Consider the following 22,554-nt stretch of genomic DNA (forward strand, 5'->3'; position numbering starts at 1 on the left):
CCCTTTCGCAAACCAACTTATCCAGTCACTCGAATGTCGATCCATAAAGCACAAAGTTATTCTGAAAAGCCCCAGCGGAGTCCATGCCTTTTTTTGTTGTAAAAGTGCCTATTGGTGACGTAAACCGAAATTTTCAAGATATATGCCTCAGGTCTATCGTATGATAACTATGGTAAGCGGAGTGGCTAAAATAGCTCCCAGTCTTCTTTTTAAAGACGGCAGTGCAAGGTCTGGCTGAGTATGAGCAAGGCATTTTTCGCAACATTCTTATGCTACTCTATATTTTCTATGTTATTCCTAATTCTACAGCATATACGGAGAGGTCATTTTCTTCTATGAAAAGTCTATAAATCTATCTCCGCAGCCGAATGGGTGAAAGCCATCTTAATGGCTTGACACTTTCGAAAGTACATCGAGATGTTTCTGTATCAGTGGATGAGATTGTGGTAAGGTTTGCTCATAGCTCCACTCGTATGGTGCATTGCAATATAGGGTGAGTCCCTATTTTCTTTATATGTGTGCTTTTAGTTTTTATAGACACTGCGTAATATAATGCACCTTATATCTTCTATTTGAAAGGATTGGGGCCCCGTCCCAAAATATATTCCTGTACACGTGCCTGATTTAGAGTTAGTACATCAACCAAGATTTGTCCTCTATATTCTTCTATATATAAAATTAACTTCTGTTTCCCAGCGTAACGGTTAGCGTTGTGGCACCTTGAGAATAATGGCGCCCTGTAAACATGGAGGCACCATTATGCCATCTACGCTAATTTAATGATTTTCATGGGCACTGAAATTAGTAATCGTCAACCCCAATTTCGGATAACGTTCTGGGCACTGAAATTAGCAAGCAACCTTTTCGACATTAGGTCCAAACAGGCTCGAGCCGGGTGTCGAGGAACCGAATTCTCTTTTACCGTTAGCATTATTCTTGGTGCTTCTACTACTCAATTAATTTCAAATTCTGGGACTAGCTACGTCAGATTAAATAAATACTGAAGAAATTATTGGGATTATTCCGTCTATTAGGCCAATCAACCTATTTTGCAATAAAGGAACAAAAAGATCAGAAGATACACCTTTATAAAGCTATCCTGGAACGCCAGCTTTAGATAAAGTTTTATGCGTTAATTGCTATGAACCTTTGCCACCCAGTAAATATTACATTTTAAATTAGCCCACAATTACAGGTTTTCATCTTGAGATCAACTTGTAAGAATAGCATTCTTTTTTTGTACATTTCCAGCTTCATAAGGTCCCAAATAAAAAAAAAACAACTTTTCTTTTAACTTTCCCAGAAGTATTTGGCTCAGCTCCAAGTTCCAGAATAGCTACGATATTATTGCTTCAGCTGTACAGAAAATTTATGTGGTGATATACAAAACAGTTTCGATACCAAAGACAACTGGAAATGATAATAAACTTAAAAATGAATAGAATTAAATCTAAATTTATCTAAATATTTTAATTAATATCCAAATCCAAAACTTTGTCTTATCTAAATTATATCCCACCAACCTTAAAAGGACAAGCTGCACAGCTCTAAAAATCATTATATGTTTAAAAAAAACCTTGTTTTGTTCTGAACCTTGATGTTTTACAGGGAAACAACGCCAGAGTTTTTTTTTTCGATTTTTTGTTGTTTTATATTTTCAAACTTAAGATTTTTGAATGGACATTTGCCATAATTTTCCTCATTAAAAATTACTTTCAAAACTTGAAGAGTGTCGATATACTACCATTAATGTTTAACCATCGTAGTTAGTTCTAAACTCGCATAGAACTACCATCTCCAACCTAACGGGCTAGGAGAATATCTAAAAATGGGTTTAAAAATGTAAGTCAGCTTTATTGAAAAAAGTGACAAACCAACAAAAACTTGAACTATTAACTAACTCACTTGAACTTTGACTTACATGAACTTGGGCTTGGACTAACTTGAACTAACTATAGAATATATAAACACAGAAAAAGTAAAGTGGCTGCTCTCGCGGGCCAGTATACCAATCAGGGGTAACATATAACAACGACCGTCTAAAACTCAATTTGACACGCTCCAGAATATAAAAACAATGAAAGAAGATTAAGTAAGCTAATATGATGACTCATAGAGATATATTAATGTTATAAGCCATTTTGTTTTCTTCGTCCTATTTAAGCTTGAAAAATTAACACATTTAAAGCGTGAATGCAAGCAGCTAATTTATAGATGAAAAACAGGATATTTATCTGATAATGGGGGCCGCGGACCCAACAGAGACATATAAAGCTGAGGCTCGACTCGAAACTCAAGTTGCCGTAGGTTCAATATTACTTATTGCAATCGATTGCAAATGGTTTTGTTACTGACGGCCAATGAAAACCAATTTATTTGAAGAAAGATGGTTATCATTGGCTATCAATGACAAAAATCCATTGCAAGCGATTGCAGTAAGCTATATTAAACGTGGGGTTGAATTCTAGTGGAATCTGATCTGTGTTCAGATAACTTATTTATATTGTTAGAAAGCATAAGAAGTCAATTTAAATTTTCTTGTAGATGAGAATGAGTTTGGTAGGGTAGGCCTACTCTATTTGCAAGTTATACTATTTGTAATTTTTGCATCTTCTATATAATTCAATTTAATTTTTTCTCTTTCCTGCTCGTTTTTCAACCCTGCGCTTATCACCTCCGCTTAAATGATGCTGCCAATGCATGCTACTCTGGATATTCACATTTTTTTGACACGTAAGTAATTGTATATAATTTCATTACGGTTAAGATACCTTGGGATATTTTTTTTCAAAAGTCGAAACAATCATTACTAATGGTTTATCTTGAAACACTGTCCAATTGAAAATCACTAGAGACATTTATTTCGAGATTAGAGTACCTTACGAAGAATTCAATGCTAGTTACGATAAAAAAAAATATTGTACCCAGTAGGATTAAACCCCTTTCCTCATCTTAAAATGACTTAAAACTGCTCACCAATAGAAAATAGAATGGTGTTTTCGTGCATGTAATCTAACGAATTTATTATTCTAAAAGCGTTCTTTTTCTTCAATCTTTTCTATTAGCTTCGAACAAGCATGTGATTTTGAAAAATGAGGCTAAGTGGGCAAAAATATGTTTAAGATGCTTGTTTACATAACTACTTGTTTGCGTAAAACCAAGTAAGGCATAAAATAAACAAATAAGCCGTACGACTGAAAATTTTTGGGCCTTATCTGAAACAAAATTATTTACACAAGTATACATTCTTATAGTAATTTCTATGGTAATGTATGCACAGAGATGGTGCTAGATTTCTACTTATTCATGAGAAGATATAAAATCTTCGAATTCAATATTTATTCACGTCTTAAGAAGTAGAAAAAATAGATTGCTAGCACAACTTATGGCCAAAAACAATTTTTGAAACTGATTGCTACCCTATCATGGAGCTCTTTTTAGCCTGTATCCTCCCACAACAAGTAAAAATAACCTTAGAAAGCATGATTTAAAAAAAAATGGTGAATTATTTTTTCAACTAAAATGAAGCCAACCAAACTATCAGGAAAAGTAAGAGAAATGGCTTACGCTCTGCAGGGTCTGCTCAAGGCATGTAATCTATTCTGAACTCTCCAGAACGACGAAAAGTCGCAGAAACATTGTCCTAAATTAGAACTCTAAAGGGTAAACAAAGAAAAAATATACATGGGAAATTCACATGCCTTATTTTGGATAAAAATCAATGTAATTACAAAAACTAATTCACGACATTGTCCTACCCTCCCAATTCCCATTTAAGAAACCTGACCTACATAGTAGTTGAAGGTTTTGCAATATCAAATAACGGTACTCATTACATATCGGTAATTCGTCTTTTGTTTACAGGCGTAAGGCTACTTATTTATCAACAAAGAATTGCAGAAATCTTTGTTTATTTGTCTTGCTTTTTTGCATATTAATCCCTTATGGTAGTTAGTAGCACGGATGCCAAAGGGAAACTTATTGCTTTCACTGACAGTGTTTTATCTTTGGTAACACCAGGAAAGATTATGGTCTAAAAAGATTACTTCTTGAAAAGCGGGATATTTTCAAAGCATGCCACCCTTAATTCTACAGCACCCTTAATTCTTAATTCACAAGACAGATCACGGATGCGTGTTTATTTTTTTTTCCCCAGGGGTGATCGTATCGGCTCAGTGGTCCTAGAATGTCGCAAGAGGACTGAGTCTAGTGGAAATTAGTGGACCATAGCCGAAAACCCTAATAACTATGTCTTTGGGGACGATTTACTCCCCCACAGTCCCCGTGGGAGGGGCTGCAAGTTACAAACCTTGACCTGTGTTTACAAATAGTAATGGCTATTGGGAAGTGTACAGACGTTTTTAGGGGGATTTTTTTGGTTGGGGGGAGGGGGAGAAGTTGATGGAGAGGGTTACTAGGGAGGATTTTTCCAAGGAGGAATTTGTCATGGGGGAAGAGAATTTCAGTGAAGGGGGTGCAGGATTTTCTAGCATTATTTAAAAAAAAGACAATAAAAAAATAAATATGAAAAGTTTTTTCAACTGAAAGTAAGGAGCATCATTGAAACTTAAAACGAACAGAAATTATTATGCATATTAGGGGTTTACCTCCTCGTATTACCACGCTCATTACGCTAAAGTATTTTTAGTAATTCCAACTATTTATTCTTCGGCCTTTGTGATTCAGGGCTCAGTCTTAAGAAATTGGGTGAAAATTTAAGCTTTAGTGTAAAGAGCGAGGTATTGACGAGGGGGTGTGCCCCCTCATATACGCAATAAAAACATACGAATATGGAAGTTTGATACGTAAGTTACTTATATTTTTTTACTAATGAAAACGTTCGTAAGAAATTAAAAGTTTTAGTTGCCTTTTTAAGCAATCAAAAATCTGGAGGGCAAATAGGCCTACTCCCTCGCTCCTTTTTCTTATAAAAATCTTCTGATCAAAACTATGAGAAAGCCATTTAGCCCAAAATAATTAATAGGCAAATTTCGTTTTAATTATTTATGTGCGGAGAACCAAGATAAAAACACGCGTTAACGTCCATAAATTAAATAAAAAGAGCAACTTTTTTCAACTAAAAGTAAGGAGCGACATTAAAACTTAAAACGAGCAGAAATTATATATGGAGTAATTTTTGTTCTTTTTAAGTTTTAATTTTGCTCCTTACTTTTAGTTAAAAAACCTGTTTTTTATTTAATTGTATTTAGAAGAGCCGGGGGTGCTAAACCTTAGTTATTCCACTCTATATATTGCATAATCTCCCCCCCCTCCCTTCCACCCTGTATTGTAATTTCAGTTTATAATTTTTCTTATGTAATTTTGACTATTAAACTTCAGAAACTTAAACCAGATAACTTTATTGGTGATTCCGAAATTAAAATACACTGTAATATAATATCAGCTAAGTGCGTCCAACCCCTCAATTAGCACAAAACATTATTGATACTTTCTTTTGAAGTCCTGTATTCACTTTTTCTTCATTATTTTGATGAAATGGCTCTATGATTAAAAATTTACAATAGACAGGAAACATGTTAAATTTTAGATTTTGAATATTTAAGGTTTTATTTATACAATATAACTAAAAAACAATAATGGTTTACTCAGTTATATGAAAACCAATAAGTTAATCAGGCATTTTCATAAAGTCATGCAAAATCTGAAAAAAATGTAAACAATTTTTGAAAAGTTTTAATGATTGTAAAGTTGTCGAAGAATCTTTCCAATTAGCCAACCTGAAAGAAAACTAATCATTAATCCAGTTCTTTTAACACTTCTATTACTTGCGAGTCATAATATAATTGCTTACATCCTGGATGGAAAAAAGGTAGCGACCTAAAGCTTTGTACTTGAACATTAAGTGTACTACGCAAAGATGGTGTTTTCCGGAAATCAGATGTATTAGAGAAGGGGGAATCTAACTCTTCGTAGTAATAATCTTGGGGTGAGGGAGAAAAAGTATGTGTGCCACATTTGAATTCATAGCAAAGTGATGAAGATGACCCTTTTCGACTGCTTAAATGATCCAACATTGAACGTATTTACTGCTAAAATTTGCAGTAAATAGAAAAATTTCAAACTTTGACATCTGTAGTAAAATGGACATTTTCAAACAGGATTACAGTGCTATAAATTAAAATTGGCAGCTTTATGGGAATTTTTCACATTGGTCTAAATTGGTTTTCAATTCGGTCTACTTAATTTACGAAACAAATCTTAAAGAATACCCATCAATCGGATCTATATTGAAAAATATTTCAAACTTCTTTTCTTTAGCACTTTTTGTCTTAAAGTACATTTTCTGGCATAAATACTTCAATCTTGGGAAATATGGCAATAACCAAGTAATGGACGTTTGCCTTTTTTGATACACTATAGAGCTACTACCAAGCTATTCCACTATCACAAACAACCAAGGGGTTTTACATGATATAGGCCGTAGATTCCAACAAATAATTCAAAGGTAATAACAATTTAAACATTAACCAAGTGAGTAAGAGAAAATTGTGTGCTAGAGGTTTTTTATTCTGTTTTTAAAATCTAACCAACGTTTTTTCAAATCCTCGTCCACCACTTTTGCACTTCCTATGCGGAATTGGCACCGAAAGGGGGGGGGGTCCTTTTATTTAAAACAATCCATTTGGCCCTGAAAAGCCCATTCTTGGTGGGGAATTAGGGATAATCTCTTGTGTTGATTTTGGTTAATATTAAATAAAAAACAAGTTTTTTTAGCTGAAAGTAAGGAGCGACATTAAAACTTAAAATGAACAGAAATTACTTCGTATATGAAAGGGGCTGCTTCCTCATCAACGCCCCGCTCTTTACGCTAGAGTTTTTTACTGTTTTAAAAAGAAGAGTTGAGAGAAAGAGTCAAACTTTAGCGTAAAGAGCGGGGCGTTGATGAGGAAGCAGCCCCTTTAAAACCGAGTCTATTAGGTAAAGTAAACATAAACACGAAGAAGAGGTCTAGCTTATTTCATAAGCAAATTTAGAACTTTCATAATAAGTACTTGCTCTCTTCTTCGTAGATTTGTCAATGAAAAGTGATAGACTCCTTAATGGTTATACATGTGCACACGAAGGACAAGTTCAAGCCTATAGCCCCCTTCCGTCCCCAAGTGATGAAATTTTGTAATTTTCTCATTAACATCTACTATTTGTTGTATTATTATCGATTTTATAAAATTTCATTTCACTCCTATTTGCATGGCCCTCTCCAGGCTAAAGTTTTACGTACAATTCTCGCAAAGATCCTGGAAATTAGAAATTTATATAAACCGACAAGTTCAAAACTAGATTAAACTATTTCAAAAGAAATCCATTTATTAAGAAGGTATTGCCCCTAAACTGAATTAACATATCGCCCTAACTTCATATTTAGATAAAAAAATGTAAAACTTTTTTTAACTAAACAAGGGAAACCAATAGGAGGGAGGGCAACTGCAATTTGGAATTTTTAAAATACATTTTTGAGTTAGGAAATACTCTGTTCAGTATTTTTACAGTATAAGATCAAAATTAAATCTCCCTTAGATTTTGTAGTGTTTTTCTTCATAAGAAAAATTGAGGAAATATTTGCCTCTCCTCATTTTCCACTCTCTCAGTCTTGGTCACTCGCTATGCAATATTACTAAGGTCAGATTTGCAATAGAATAAAAATTTCGAAAAATGTCAATTGATAAAATTGTCTTTGTTGAGCTGGGTTCATGCTAGATAGAAAACAACTGAAACGTCAGTTTAAAGGTGCTAGCCCGTGACACCTGTTGGTAGAAGTTTGGTCCTATCATAGAAAATTTACTAGGTCAAAAGGTCAATCAAAAAATGGATACTATTTTGCATCTGTGGTAAGTATATGATAAAAGTACATGAAAGCGTTCTATGTCTGCCTTATTATTATAAGACTTTCTAAAAAATAGCAAAAGCTTATATTATGACTCAAACAAGGCGTTCCTAACTTTTCCCTAATTTTGATTATTCAAACTGAACTTAAATCCAAAATGATTACAAATCAACTTTAGAAATTTCTATTATTTGTAAAAAAAAAAAAGTAGGATAACTGATAAGGTCTTAGCAGATTGCTTTTTCCCATTCAAGATATCATTCAAGAGATTAAGATATTTGAAAGAAGAGAATTGGCTACAGCTTCTTCTTATTAGGCATGCTGTCCTTGGGGTAATAGCATTGAACCAGATATCCCACATAATCGAGAGAGGGTTCATTTTATCGTAGATTGAAAGTTTTAGTGCCCTTTTTATGTTACCAAAACTGTTGGAGGCTAGCTGTCCCCCCTCCAGCACCCCTTTTTCCACAAAGTTGCTCGATTAAAATTTTGAGATAGTCACTAAGATTTTCTATATAATTGTTAATTTGATGAATATGTTAAATGAAGAATAGTTTAAAGAACGATACAAGTTAGTGGAAGGCTTATTTTCAGTTTTTGGACCAATAAGTGTTTTAATGTAGATAAAAGAAAGGCAGAAACGAGTAAGTGGCGCAACATTAGAGAAAAGCGAAGAATAAGCGATCCTTCTCTTTATTTTCAAGATTGTGGGTGGCAAGCTTGATAGTTTTTTTTAATTGATTTTCTTATTCGTATTCCCAGGTAAATGAAATTGTCAGATTCGGGGATATAAGTTATTTTTGCGAATTGATGGATTTATGAGAACATCCTTTAAGGGTTAAATCAACTGTTACAGTTTTATTTTCATTAACGCAAAAACCAACCTGCTGATATTCTTGTGTTAACATCAAGAATGTCATATTTAAATTATGCTAACGACGTTTTGAACCTCAGTCGGACCATTTTTGGTATTGAGGAAAATTTTGAGATTTTTGCCCAAATTTAGGAAAATAGGGCCAGTCAACTTATTCACTTCTAGGTTTAATAGTGACAGATTGGATGTCACAAAGTTTTGAGACGCTTATGACTTCAAAAGTACCGTAAAACTACAGTTCAGTAATTTCCTAATATTGGCCCGTACTATTTCAAAATATTGGCCCAAACAAGAAGCCGTAAAAATGAAGGGTTTGACCTAAAAATTGTCTTCCTTCGTCAGTAATGATATTCGAAGCTTTCATTGCCGTTCTTGCTTTTTCATCTTTAATAAACTATATTTATAGTTAGTAGAGTCGCATGCTATTGAAAATCAAGCACCACGACAACGAAATTAGTGGCGGTCAGCAATCATATTTGAAGCGTTGATAACAGTGGTAGTTACATCATGTCATTTGAACAGGGAATTGAGTAACAGAAGGAGATGTCATTTCTATTACCCAAAATTAAAATAATAAACCATAGAGGAGGGGGTCAATTGAATCAGTTAAATGTTGAGATATTCAATTCACAATGCACTTAAATCAGTTTTATTGTTTTTAATAAAGAAGCAGAAAAGCAAAACTGAAAAAACGGTATTTCCTTTGCTTTATTTATTCTGATTTCTCTTATAGATTTACCCTCATAATGAGTATTTTTTATAGCTAATTCTTAAGCTTTAAGGCTAATTCTTTTCATGCATTCTACTTGAGTTTTTCTACTGTATTTTTCCAACCAAATCTAAAATTTTGATCGTTGCACACAAGCATGAACTATGTACACTAGTATGAAAACTTGTTTCCTGTTACATAAAATCGTTCTTACTTAATTAAGTGTAATTTTTACAGAATTATCAGTCTTTTCTATGTGATCTTATGCTTATTGGATTTTAATTTAACACCGAAGAATTTTTGATTTCTTTTTTTAAAGAGAGTACATTATTTTTGAGACATTCAAAGATTCGTTTTAATCTCAGGGTAGACACATTGTTCTGTTACCGGTTTTACCGGTTTACCGGTTTAAATTTTATTTTCAAGGCGGCTTTTCCAGAGATTAAGGACTTTTCAAAAATTTTTCACCATCTGTAACTCTTCATCCATTGTCATTGTAGGCAGGCAATGTACATTTTTGTCGCTATAAAATGTCCCAAGGTGTTTTAATTATGTTTTTGCCTGGTTGTGATAACATTCAATATTTGTCTGGAATGTTTTGCTTGATTTAAGATTGATTTATTTGTCTTATGTACTGTTTGGGTTTTCATCTAAGAGAATTTGTTTTGCCGTTTGTATTGTATTCGCGTATCATAGCCATTACTCCGGACGCTGTTTTGAATGTGGGTTTCGGTCGGCAGCTTTTCTATCAATTTGGCAACAGTTGACGGTTTTCTATACCATGTCTACTTATCCAAAGCCTGAAGAATTGTTCACTCCCTCCCTTCCCCTGCCTCATACGCTCTCTCACATTCTATTTCACCCCACCCCCTTCCCCTCCCTCTTTTCCTACCTCGTAAATTTTCTGTTTCTCCCTTTCACTCTCGCTCTCTCTTTCTAACTTTGCCCCACTTTCTCTATTCCCCTCACTATCACTCCCCCTACTCTCTCTCTCTCTCTCTCTCTCTCTCTCTCTCTCTCTCTCTCTTCTCTCTCTCTCTCTCTCTCTCTCTCTCTCTCTCTCTCTCTCTCTCTCTCTCTCTCTCTCTCTCTCTCGTCTTCTTTCCGTTCCTTTTCCCTTCTTTTCCCTCTCTCTCGTTCTACCCCCTCTCTATCTTGCTTTATGACCCCGATACCCCAATCTTTCTATTTCTCTTTTTTACCCCTCTTTTTCCGTCTTTCTCCCTACCTTACTGATCATTTATAAGATGCTTCTTTTTGAAATGTAAGATGGCAAGCAGTTTTGTTTAAATAGGTCTAAATTTGGTATAAAATTACATACAAAATAAGATACATTGCAAAAAAGATATTTCTAGTACATCCTCGAAGAGAAAAAAAATAGATTGGGTATATATATTTACTGCGTCTATCAGTGGCTTAATTTATATTCTAAAGAAACATGCCTTTTGCAATGAATATTCGGAATACTGCAGTTATTATTTTAGCTGTTCGATAGGTATAATTTACCTTAAATATATTGGATAATCGTGCTTAATAAATTGATTAACTTTTAATAAAGCACTCCATGGACAGAAAGTCTATAACTGCAATTTAAACCGATTTGGAATAGTACACAACGTAGTAAAAAGTGAAATTGCAATATCAACTTCCCAACAGCCAACTACTTCAAAATATTCCTCTGTTAGGTATTAAATGAGGAGAAAAATCAGCAATAATGAAGGTTAAAACAGCAAAATAACAAATCACATTGTGTAGGGTCTGCTGTTGTTTATCAACAACAGCAGACCCTACATACGAGGAGGGGTGATCTTTTTCCTTTCCTAGTATATTCATTTTTTCATCAATTACCATATGTCTCGTATAATTTGCCTGCTAGCGAAGGTTTTGACCATTTTAACCTGATCCTCGAATGATGCCTGAGCACGAGCCTGAGAGTAAACATCAAGCAGAAAAAGTATGTTTTTAGCCAATTTTTTAGATTTTTTGTAAATAGCGACGAAGACCACACTGCCTTTCGATCACAAACATCAAAAACAAGAAGAACAGTAGGGAATTCTTTTCGCAGAAGCGTGGAAATCTAATTTGAATGAATATTTAGGCCCTATGTACAAGGGCCATAAAGCCTATTATTCTTCCTGTTTTTGATGTTTGTTGGTTTTTTTGGGCATTGATTCTTGAAAGCTGAAAAGAAATGGCATTCTTGTAGTGTCTATCAAATCGTATACTTGTTTTGGATTACAAGTTTATTCGATAGGGACCTACTGGCTCAACAATTTTCCTCCTGGTATTTAAGTTAAATATTGATTGTAGGGTTTTATATGTTGAAAGCTTTAAAAAAAATTTACATCTTTTTCCGAAATAGGAAAATAAGCTGGGAGATATATGCTTTTCACTCCGTTACGTACCAACAGCTGGAAAATTGACAGTTGTCATTCTAGAGGCGAAGAACCTGAAGAAAATGGACGTTGGTGGTCTTTCTGGTAAGTTTCTGATATTAAGAAAAGAATGCCGTTCTAATGCACTTATTTTGATCTGAACTTAATTATTTTCGATCTCAATATGTCAAGGTGTTTTGTTGTTGTTTTTTTTTTTTTAAACCATATTTTTCACTTAAATAAGACTGAATTTTGCTATTTTTTATCATAAAAATATTTGCAGCTGATATTTTAACCTGCACCGACAGAAAATTCTGTTTCTGAATTTTCGGGGTTAACATTTTAAATAGAGACTGGGGTTCCTTAACATCAGAATCTCTCCAAACGAAAAAAGAAAGTTTTCATTGATCATTTGCCAGATAACCAAAGTTCAACTTCCCTTCGAAAGCTCTATTTGTATGTGGAGAGCCAGTAAGGGGGGGATTAAAAATTTTCACCACCTCTCCCATAAAGGCATAAAATATATTACAGCCTTAAGTATTTTTCTTTATAGGCCCTGGAATAAATTTAAAAAGTCACCGTTGGATTTTCAGATTGTCAATAAGGGTCTTCTTTTTCAGCTAAGTTTGTTGAGACCTATAAGATATGGCAAAAATAGATCGGATAAAAAAACTCAGACTTTCAAGTGTCTAAAGGTCTTTTTTTAGTATTCAAATTGAACAAAGGTCTTCAATTGAGCAAAGGTCTTGTTCACATATTCAACTGAAAATTTATATCACGCTTAAATACTAAAATGCGTTGGTTTATAACAAGTGATACTGAGGTTGCAGTTCCCCTTTAATACAGCAGCGAACAGCGAACGATGGTAACCATACAAAGGGATATAAAACCATCAAAATTAATTTTTAATTCTTTTTTACGATACACTTTGTGACGCCAAGGACATCATGAACGCCCAACATCTCACAAGTTTTGTACCGAGTTAAGTGGCTAGATTTTACGGATCACATGATCCTCTTCTTGACGGAATAAAGAGATGGCATTTGTTGAATAATCACTTGGAGGGGCGCATAGATAGATAGATGGCTGCACCCACAAAAGCTATTTTTCAAGTGCTTTCCCTAAGTCTACCTGATAACTAATGTGCGAGCACTTTGGGTTTTTTTGTCGCCAGACTCATTTCCCCTTATCTGAAAAAATTTAGTGCATTAGAAGTAGCTCCCATCCTGTTCATGTCTTTACATTTCCGCTCAAAACAAACCAACATGGGAAATCTGATAATATTCATGCCTAAGTTCTCTGGTGAGCAAAGAAAAGGTAATTGTAGAACAGAATGAACATCATAAAATATTGAAACAACGTAAAAGGCTACTGCCCTTTACTTGAATTCAATAAAAAAAAACAAGTTTTTTTAACTGAAAGTAAGGAGCAACACTAAAACCTAAAACGAACAGAAATTATGCCGTATATGGAAGGAGACGTCCCCTCCTCAACGCCCCACTCTTTATGCTAAAGTTTTTTATTGTTTTAAAAAGTTGAACTGTGAGAAAGAGTCAAACTTAAACGTAAGCAGGTGGACAAAAGTGAGGCACTTTTAGGGGGCGTTTTCTCCTCTTTTGGAAAATAAGGCAAATTTCCTCAGGCTCGTAACATTTAATAGGTAAGACTAAACTTGATGAAATTTATATGTTTAAAATCAGAATAAATATGTTATTCTTTTGATGTACCTATTGGTATCTATTGAGTTTCGGTTACTATTGAGCCGGGTCACTCCTTACGACAGTTCTTTACCATAAACTGTTTGAAAGTTTCGTTACTGTCTTTTGCTGCAACTAAACACTTCCTTCAGAAGCACTAGGTGTTTTTGGTTTTATGGTAGTTTTTGGACTTCTCAGATTTGTTTTTGCTTTCTTTTGTCAATTTGTTTACTTTTGCCAGTAGAATTTGTGCAAAGCATTTCAAGTTCTAAGTACAACAGTTAATATGCTCTCAAATCAAACTCTAGCAGCAAGGCACCTAAAGGTGTCACAGTCCTCTGCCGTCCATTTTTAAAAAGCTATCATTATACCAAGTTTCAAACGAAGGGGAGCACAAATAAAACACTTTTTATAGTGTTTTATGTCATAAAAATTGTAGACATGGATTGTTAACTTAGAATTGCAACTTAGCAAATCATTTCTTTCTTTCCTTTCTCTTATGAATGGCTTTCTCTTTTTGCAAAACTAAAAACAAAAAAAGGGACAATTGTTTATATAAATTTTATTTGAATTAGGATTTTTTTTTCCGTCAACAGAGGGGTAGGTGAGATCCAAATCTTAGTTTCGTTAAACGGCATAATTTTTTCATTTCTATAGGACTATTGAACGCTGAGTCTACCCCCCCCCCCCCAGCAAAAAGAAATTGTTGATCCTCTCTTTAGATTTCGCAAATTCCATTCTTTGTATTTCTATTCAAAAAAATGTTTTTTTGTTATTTCCATAACAAAAGTTAACAAAACATTGTCCCCTTCTATATTTTGAAAAGTAAGTTTTTTTCCTTCCTCCTAATTTCCTGGAATTGTGGTCTTTTATCCCAAATACAGCCAAAGTACTCGAGTAAAAGTCAGAAAGCTAATTTCATAGCCTCCCAGTTTCAGAGGTCATACAGCAGTCTCAAAAAATACATGTAGTTCAAGTAAGCCGAATCGATTTATTACATACTGTATATCCAGTAGTGCTAACGGTTAAACTCTATTGGCCTCTTAGGTGCCAGTTATCAAGAAGTGGGCTATCCAAAGTTAAATGCACTGCATTTTTGATCGCCAATTTATGACACTTTCCAAGAAGAAGCATCAGATAAATGTAGGGAAAGATTTTAGCTCTATCAACCCACTGCTCAGTACACTAAAGTTCGTGTTATGTTAATTTCGCAATGCTTGAAGAACCAATCCACTAGCACAAAAATAATATCATAAAAGTGCTTATTTGTATGCATTTGACTGAAATAACAAGATGTCTATAAAAAAGGTTGTTTTTTTAAGTAATCATACAAATACACATGATCTTATTTTTGTTTTGAGGCATTGGTGTGAACGTGCCTACTTGCGGGTTGAAGTAAACCCAGTTGAATGAATCTTTGTTCGACGCAGTGTGTGCCAAGGAGGGGTCTTATCCCCATAATGTGTATAGCCTCAACGATAATTTTGTTTGGTCGACTTATTACTACCGAATGTCTGATATTTCACATTTAGCTTATACTGACGACATTTTATCGATTAGCCAACCAAAGTCTTCGTTGTCTAAAATGGTTGGTAGTGTTCGTGATTCATTTATGATTCATGATTCAAAATGTTGTAGCTTTAAATATGAAAAGTGCGAGAATTTATGTTTCAACTCTCGCACTTCGTCATCCCCGCTAGAACGTTCTGATTTTACTAGTTCTATTGTTTGTTCTTTGAAACGACTTGGTATTTATATATACTTCAGCGTCATGAGTATACGTAATAAGCTTGTGGGTGACTCTAAAAAAATATTTTCGATCGAATATTCTAAAATTGTAGTAAATAGAGAAAAATTGAATCGGGAAGATTTATGCAAGTTATATTCATATGTTTCGATGATGATGTGCATTATCCTGTTATTGTTTTTAGTATCCTAAAATGCAAGGATATTAGGCATCTGTGTTCGCATTACTATCGGTATCTTAAGTTCTTTCTTTATTTGCCTTCCCGTACTCGGAACCGAAAACTTATTCATGATTACAGTATATCTGATATGACCAATAAACTTAAGCTACCTCATGTTAAGGTGCTGAAGTCAGCCCATGGCAAGTTCGGGTCGTACCAGGGGCTCATCTGCATTTTTGTTCATTTGTATATTTGTTGTATATGTGTTGTGTTGTCTTTTTTCCTTTCTTTGTCCCTGCCTTTCTCTTATGTTATAAGCAGGTTATAAACAAATTATTATTACATTATTGTTATTACTAACCGGCTATATTTGTTGCACTTTTAGATTCAACCTTCAGTGTGAAGAGTTGGTCGTCGACGGGTTAACAGTCCCCCCTTATAGGTGAAATAAGTTTTGTGCGTGTCATATCAATGTCTCTCTTTAATTTTATTTTATTTCGTTTATTCTATTACAAAACTACCTAGTAAATCTCTTAAGATGCTCATTCCTAACGCTTCTTAGTGGTGTTTTAAACCAGCGCCAATCTAATTGAAACCTTATTCTGGCAATCAAATCCTAGTCCCAAAATTTGTATTCAACTATTCAATTAAATATTAAAAATTCTGCTTTCTGGGGCTTAAGCTCAATTAAGAAATTACGAATAGTATTTTGGTAGATTTGTATATTTTTGTTATAAAAATTATGAAATTCGCGGTGAAAGAAAAATCAAATGTTCAACTGAAAGGCACAAATTTTTAGCATTGACTTCTTGGTCTTTCTTTATATGGGTCGTTTTTATATTTGCACTCCTGTGAGCATATTGGGCTTAAGTTGAACATGAATTCACACTACTGGTAGTAAGACTTTTGGCAGATCTCCAGATTTATTGAGATTTTTAAGTTTCAAGCTGTTTGTATATTTTAAGTTAAGTTGTCATGTTGTTTATTTATTTTTACAAGGGCATAACAATTCCTATTCCAAACACACATTATGCTTTACCTTGTTTACATTTTTGTACGCTATCTATTTTAAGTTAACAAAGCTAACTGCAATAATTTAAACATGTTTCATTTTTATCAAAATATTTTACTCAAATATGTCTCAAAAGTTGTAATTTTTTAGATCCTTATGTGAAGATTGCTATAGTCCAGAATGGAAAACGGTTAAAGAAGAAGAAGACAAGTATTAAGAAATGCACCTTGAATCCTTATTTTAACGAATCCTTCACATTTGAAATTCCCTTTGAACAAATTCAGGTAAGATGAATGTGAATAAGATCAATTTATGCAATTTACTCCCAGATAAAATTCTATTCTACCAAATGGAACATACCTTAGCCATTTGATGATAATAACAGACTTGGCAAGTCAGTCGTTCAATTTGATATGCATTATTGTGATTTATAACAAATTTGAAAATGGTGTATAATTTCTACATTCTTAAGTACACAATAGAAACAAGAGCTAAAAGCTTGTGACGATGTCAGAAGAGCCAAGAGCCAAGATCTCATATGGCATGAGCTCTGGCAAAAGTCTAAGAATCAATAGATCGATTTAAAAGGAGAATCAGAGGCTTAATGCCGATCGGGATTTAAAATAAGAGCTCTGAGACACGGGGTCCTTCTAAATATCAAAATTCATTAAGATCCGATCACCCACTCGTAAGTAAAAAATACCTAATTTTTTCTACTTTTTCCTCTCCCTTCAGCTCCACAGATGGTCGAATCAGGGAAAACGACTTTATCAAGTCAATTTGTGCATGTCTCTGACATGCATACCAGTTTTCATCGTCCTAGCACGTCCAGAAGCATCAAACATGCCAAAGCACTGGACCCCCCTAACTCCCCCAAAGAGAGCAGATCCAGTCCGGTTACTTCAATCACGTTTCTACGACATTTGCTTGTTCTACCCACTATGTTTCATCCCAATCTCTCCACTCTAAGCGTTTCCCAAGATTTCCGGTTTTCCCTCCAACTCCCCCAATGTCACCAGATCTGGTTAGAATTTAAAATAAGAGCTTTGAGACACGAGGCCCTTCTAAAAATCAAATTTCATTAAGATCCGATCACCCATTCGTAAGTTAGAATTACCTCATTTTTTAATTTTTCCTCTCCCTCCAGCCCCCCAGATGATCAAAGCGGGGAAATGACTGTTATCAAGTCAATTTATGCAGGTCCCTGACACGTCTATCAATTTTCATCGTTCTAGCTCGTCCAGAAGCACCGAACTTACCAAAGCACTGGAAATCCCCCTAACTCCCCGAAAGAGAGCGGATCCGTTCCAATTATGTCAATCACGTATCTGGAACTTGTGATTATTCTTCCCATCAAGTTTCATCCTGATCCCTCCACTCTAAGCGTTTTCCAAGATTTCCAGTTTCCAAGATTTCTGTTTTCACCCTCCAGCCCCCTTTGTCCTCGGATTGAATTTAAATTGAAGATTGAGCATCTGAGACATAAGATATTTCTATATAATAAGTTTCATTAAGATCCGATCACCCATTCGTAAACTAAAGATGCCTCAATTTTCATGTTTTCCAAGATTTCCGATTTCCCCCTCCGACTCTCCCCAGTGTCACCGGGTCTGATTGGGAGTTAAAATAAGAGATCTGAAGCACAAGATCCTTCTAAATATCAAAATTTCTCTGATCACCAGTTCGTAAGTTACAACTACCTCATTTTTTCTAATTTTTCCGAATTAACCCCCCCCCCTCCCTCTCAACTTCCACAAAGAGAGTGGATCCGGTTATTTCATTCACTTATCTTGGACTTGTGCTTATCCTTCCCACCAAGTTTCATCCTGATCTCTCCACTCTAAGCGTTTTCCAAGATTTCCGGTTCCCCTCCTCCCCCAACACCCCCCATGACACTGGATCCGGTTGGGATTTAAAATAAGAGATCTGAGTTACGAGGTCCTTCTAAATATAAAATTTCATTAAGATCCGAGCACTCCTCCGTAAGTTAAAAATGCCTCGTTTTTTAATTTTTTAGAATTAACCCTCCCCAACTCCCCCAAAGAGAGTGGATCCGTTCTGGTTATGTCAATCACGTATCTAGGACTTTTGCTTGTTTTTACCACCCAGTTTCATCCCGACCCCTCCACTCTAAGCGTTTTCCAAGATTTTAGGCTTCCCCTTCAATTCCCCCCAATGTCACTAGATCTGGTCAGGATTTGAAATAACAGCTCTGAGACACGGTATTCTTCTAAATATCAAATTTTTTTAAGACCCGATCACCCGTTCGTTATCAAGTTAAAATTACCTCATTTTTTCTGATTTTTTCAGATTAACCGTAAAAACCAAGTTAATTGGTAAAAACCAAGTGCCATAAAAACTCGAGGAACTTTTAACCCCTATCCGCAAGCTCTTCGTGCTACAAGTACGTATTAGCATATTCTAGGTTAAACCTTAAGTAGGGTGTTGATGGGGCATTATTCCTGCTCACATTCGAAAGCTCTTTTCTTTTATTCCACAACTTGTGTTTAAAATATGATCACTCATGCAAAAAAAAAACGAAAAACAAAAAACATATATATATACAGACAAACAAGCCCGCATCAGTGGCCATCCTTACATAAAACACAAATGTTGCATATATTCGATAGGGGCTTAAAAAATCTGCCCTAAGGTTCTCACATCCGCTGAATTTGATGATGCAACTTTCATCAAGACTGTTTCCCTTATTTGGGCTTTACTGCCTTTTGGTAAATTATACAAATTGTACTATATTGATTACTTTTGATGGGTAACTAAAATAAAACTTTTAGCTGACTTGAATTGTACAAATTGAAAATAAACATTAAAATCAAATTATTTTGGTGTATATGTTGTTATCAGTATTCGTTCTTTTAGGGTTTCAGGTACTATTAGAACACGTTGCTCTTTACTTGCAGTACGCCACGAAGACCTGTTAAAAAAGAAACAAATTTCCAGCTCATCAGAGAGCTTAACCCTTAGCCTTGAAGCTTTTAGGTGTGTCTTTCTCATTTTTCCTAAAAAAAGTTTCAGTTGGGCAGAACGCAGACGCATATTTGTTTGTTCTGTATATTTGGTAATTTTACTCGAGTGTAATATGAGTAAAACTTTCTCTCTCCAGTATGTTCTGTTTGAAATCCTTTATGTATGTTTGTTGGCCTTGGTTGTTCTCACTAACGTATGAACCATATTTTAGAAAGTGGAGCTACTCATAACGGTGGTAGACTACGATAGGATTGGTACCTCAGACCCGATTGGTAAAGTTGTCTTGGGATGTAATGCTAGTGGCACTGAGCTACGTCATTGGTCAGATATGCTAGCTTCTCCGAGACGTCCTATTGCACAGTGGCATACGTTGAAAGACCCCGAAGAAGGTGATAAGAAAGATTAAAATTTGAAAGGTATAAACTTGCTTATTCCCTCGCTTTTCTAAAGCGCCGCACATACAACCAAAATTACTTCGTAATATTTAATGCTTGACCATGAGCTATTATAATCAAATTACTCAGAAAAAGAACTTGATCCTAGAAATTAAAGAAGTATTTTCTGAAGCGTTGGGTGTTTGAGATGTTTACTTGTGCTGCTTGTTCCAAATCAGCATAAACATTAGGGAGCTCGTGATCCGTGGCTAAATTGACTAAAGCCAAGATAGATGGTCTATGTGAGAGGCAAAGCTGGCATAATTTTTCCAGAATTGTACCAAAATTATTCATTTCAACCGACCGAAAGAATGAGAAAAGCCACTGCCCAGTGGCTTTGCCCATCAGCCCTAGCTTAAAGTCCGATGATCCTTGCAATTCTTTAAATATTCTCTTTTAGTAATTACATGATTTTATTTATTTATTTAAGAACTAGCTATAATTGAGGTACCATGATATCATGGCATAGCTCATTAAAAAGAAAAATTTGAAAACACCAAGTTAAAAGAGGGTAATCTAAACAAACCCTATGAATTTTCCTCAAGCATCCCATGTGGTCGAGATTTCATTTAACAAAATAAGACAGCTTTTTGCTTAAAAGGGGCGAATATTAATAGTCCTAATAAAACAAACTTTCCATTTTTTGATGCTTTGTGCTAGAAAAATTGCATTTAATCATGAATTTTTTTATTCACTTCAATTCGTAACTGGCTTTAAATTTGGTTTTATACTTATTTTTACTGATTAAAAAAGATTCCCAGACATAAAATTGATATTGCTTATCATCGGCTTAATGAAAGTTTTACCCCATTTTCATTTCTTTCCAGTTCTTTGAAATAGAGAGGCAGTGTAGTCTTAGAAAGCATTTATTTATTTTTACCAGCAATGGCAAATCTTTCCATTATAGAAGCTTTATGAATAAGGAATTTAACAGTCCAAGTTTAGGCTCTTCTAGAGCACGGGATGAAACAAAAACAAAAAGAGAAAAGCATAATTAAATGATCAAATATAGCATTCAGACTAACTGTTCATTCATGACACCATGCACTATAAGAGACAGATAAAAAATATATAGTCTTCTATTAACCTTCCACCCCCACCCCCCAGCACCACCCATCCGTGCGTGCAGAGAAATAAAAATGTGAAATAAAAAAAAACAATAAAACCAGAAGGAATATGGGTACAAGTCCAAGAAAAAAATATCAAATGAAAGTACCCGAGCTCTTCAGGTCCGTCCGCAACAATAACCAGACTGAGGAGAGAAGCTCAGCCTCCAGGGTATAAACCACCTGAACAAATAATTTTTTTAAACGATAACCTATTTTGATGTTATGTTGGGTGACGGATCAATGTCTATATAAGTGCCGACTTTTGAAGTAGTTCCTTTTAGTCTAGATTTTCCCGGCATCATAACTGGTTACCTAACTATCAAAAAGTGGATTCTGAAAAAAAAGAGTGTTTACATTTCTTGAATAAAAAGCTGTTTTCTTTGTTTTTGTTTTTTATCAGTGCTGTAATTTGAGCTGATGAACTTCCTCATTTCAATTTAATTTTAGGTTTATTTTTGCAGGTTGACACTGGTCTGGGAAGAAGATTCAGTAGAGCTTGTTGCATATCGTAGAAGGCCAAATCTAAGATATCTTTAATTACTGAAATATAAACATAGCTGTACTTTTTCGCGTCTAAAAACGATACACAGGTCTACTACGTAAACTTTAGGAAAATTCTTTTGTTTCATATGGGAATTTTCTTTGTACGAGTGATCATTTTGATGTGTTACTGTTCAGGTCGATTGATTGTTTGCATGCAGGAATGTGTATGATAGGTTTAATTTTAACGTCTTTCGAGTAAAACTCGGTGTTGTTACAGTCATCCCAGTTTTAGAATTTAAATAGATAAGCTATCATTTTGTAAACATGCACTTTTTTGTCTTTTTCTTACTTTTTGTAAGGGCACTACAACTTCAAACTTCCACAGAATGTACTAAATTGAAACTCAAAAAAACATTCTCAAATATAGTTCAGGTAAAATGCAGCCGCTGTACTCAAATTTAATTGAGGAGTGCCTTCAATGGCACCTGAGGGTTAGGGAAGAAATTGATAATGGTCAAGACAGCGTTAGGCCTCCTGTTTTCTGAGAAATGTTTTTGACCGAAATTCTGTGAACTATGCAGGCTGAACACCTTTGTTTTAGGTTATACGAGTCTATTTTTCTTATTAAGTGTTTCCAAATCAATTCCTTTTAAGAATATTTTTTCAGTTTGAGGATGCTCCGAGGTTGAACTTTACTTTGAATAGATTAAATAGTTAGAACTGTGCTTTTTTTCTTTAAAAACTCAGCAATAGTATGAGTTGTGGTGTTTCTTTTAAAAGGTTATTTTCAATAATTCTCACGCTCAGGCGTGTTCTGAATATTTTTCTCATATCCATTGAGAGGATATGAGAACCCTCCCCTGGCACCAAGAAACTATCGACAAATTTTAAGTTACTTTCATACCTGAAAACGGGAGAATAACCCTAGCTACCACGGTAAAAAAAAAAATGAAATACCAAGGACAGCAAAAATGAAATCATATATATATATATAAATATATATATATATATATATATATATATATATATATATATATATATATATATATATATATATATACATATATATATATATATATATATATATATATATATATATATATATATATATATATATATATATATA

At 34.4% G+C, this 22,554-nt stretch overlaps 1 protein-coding gene across 5 annotated transcripts in view; it reads left to right on the forward strand.

The window, feature by feature from the left end:
• LOC136038760 (synaptotagmin 1-like) overlaps positions 1–22,153 on the forward strand; it is a 65,120-nt gene extending 42,967 nt beyond the window's left edge. For 3 of the 5 annotated variants that reach the window (XM_065722131.1, XM_065722133.1, XM_065722134.1), the window contains 4 exons: positions 11,789–11,906; positions 16,568–16,701; positions 19,614–19,818; positions 21,407–22,153. In XM_065722131.1, coding sequence (XP_065578203.1) covers positions 11,789–11,906; positions 16,568–16,701; positions 19,614–19,808 — 447 coding nt within the window. In that variant the 3' untranslated portion in view covers positions 19,809–19,818; positions 21,407–22,153. The remainder of the gene's footprint in view (positions 1–11,788; positions 11,907–16,567; positions 16,702–19,613; positions 19,819–21,406) is intronic. The other 2 variants (XM_065722132.1, XM_065722135.1) reach the window with 1 other exon arrangement.
• Positions 22,154–22,554: the final 401 nt, after the last annotated feature.

Source organism: Artemia franciscana, chromosome 18 (assembly GCF_032884065.1).
Source record: "Artemia franciscana chromosome 18, ASM3288406v1, whole genome shotgun sequence".
Taxonomy (NCBI): domain Eukaryota; kingdom Metazoa; phylum Arthropoda; class Branchiopoda; order Anostraca; family Artemiidae; genus Artemia; species Artemia franciscana.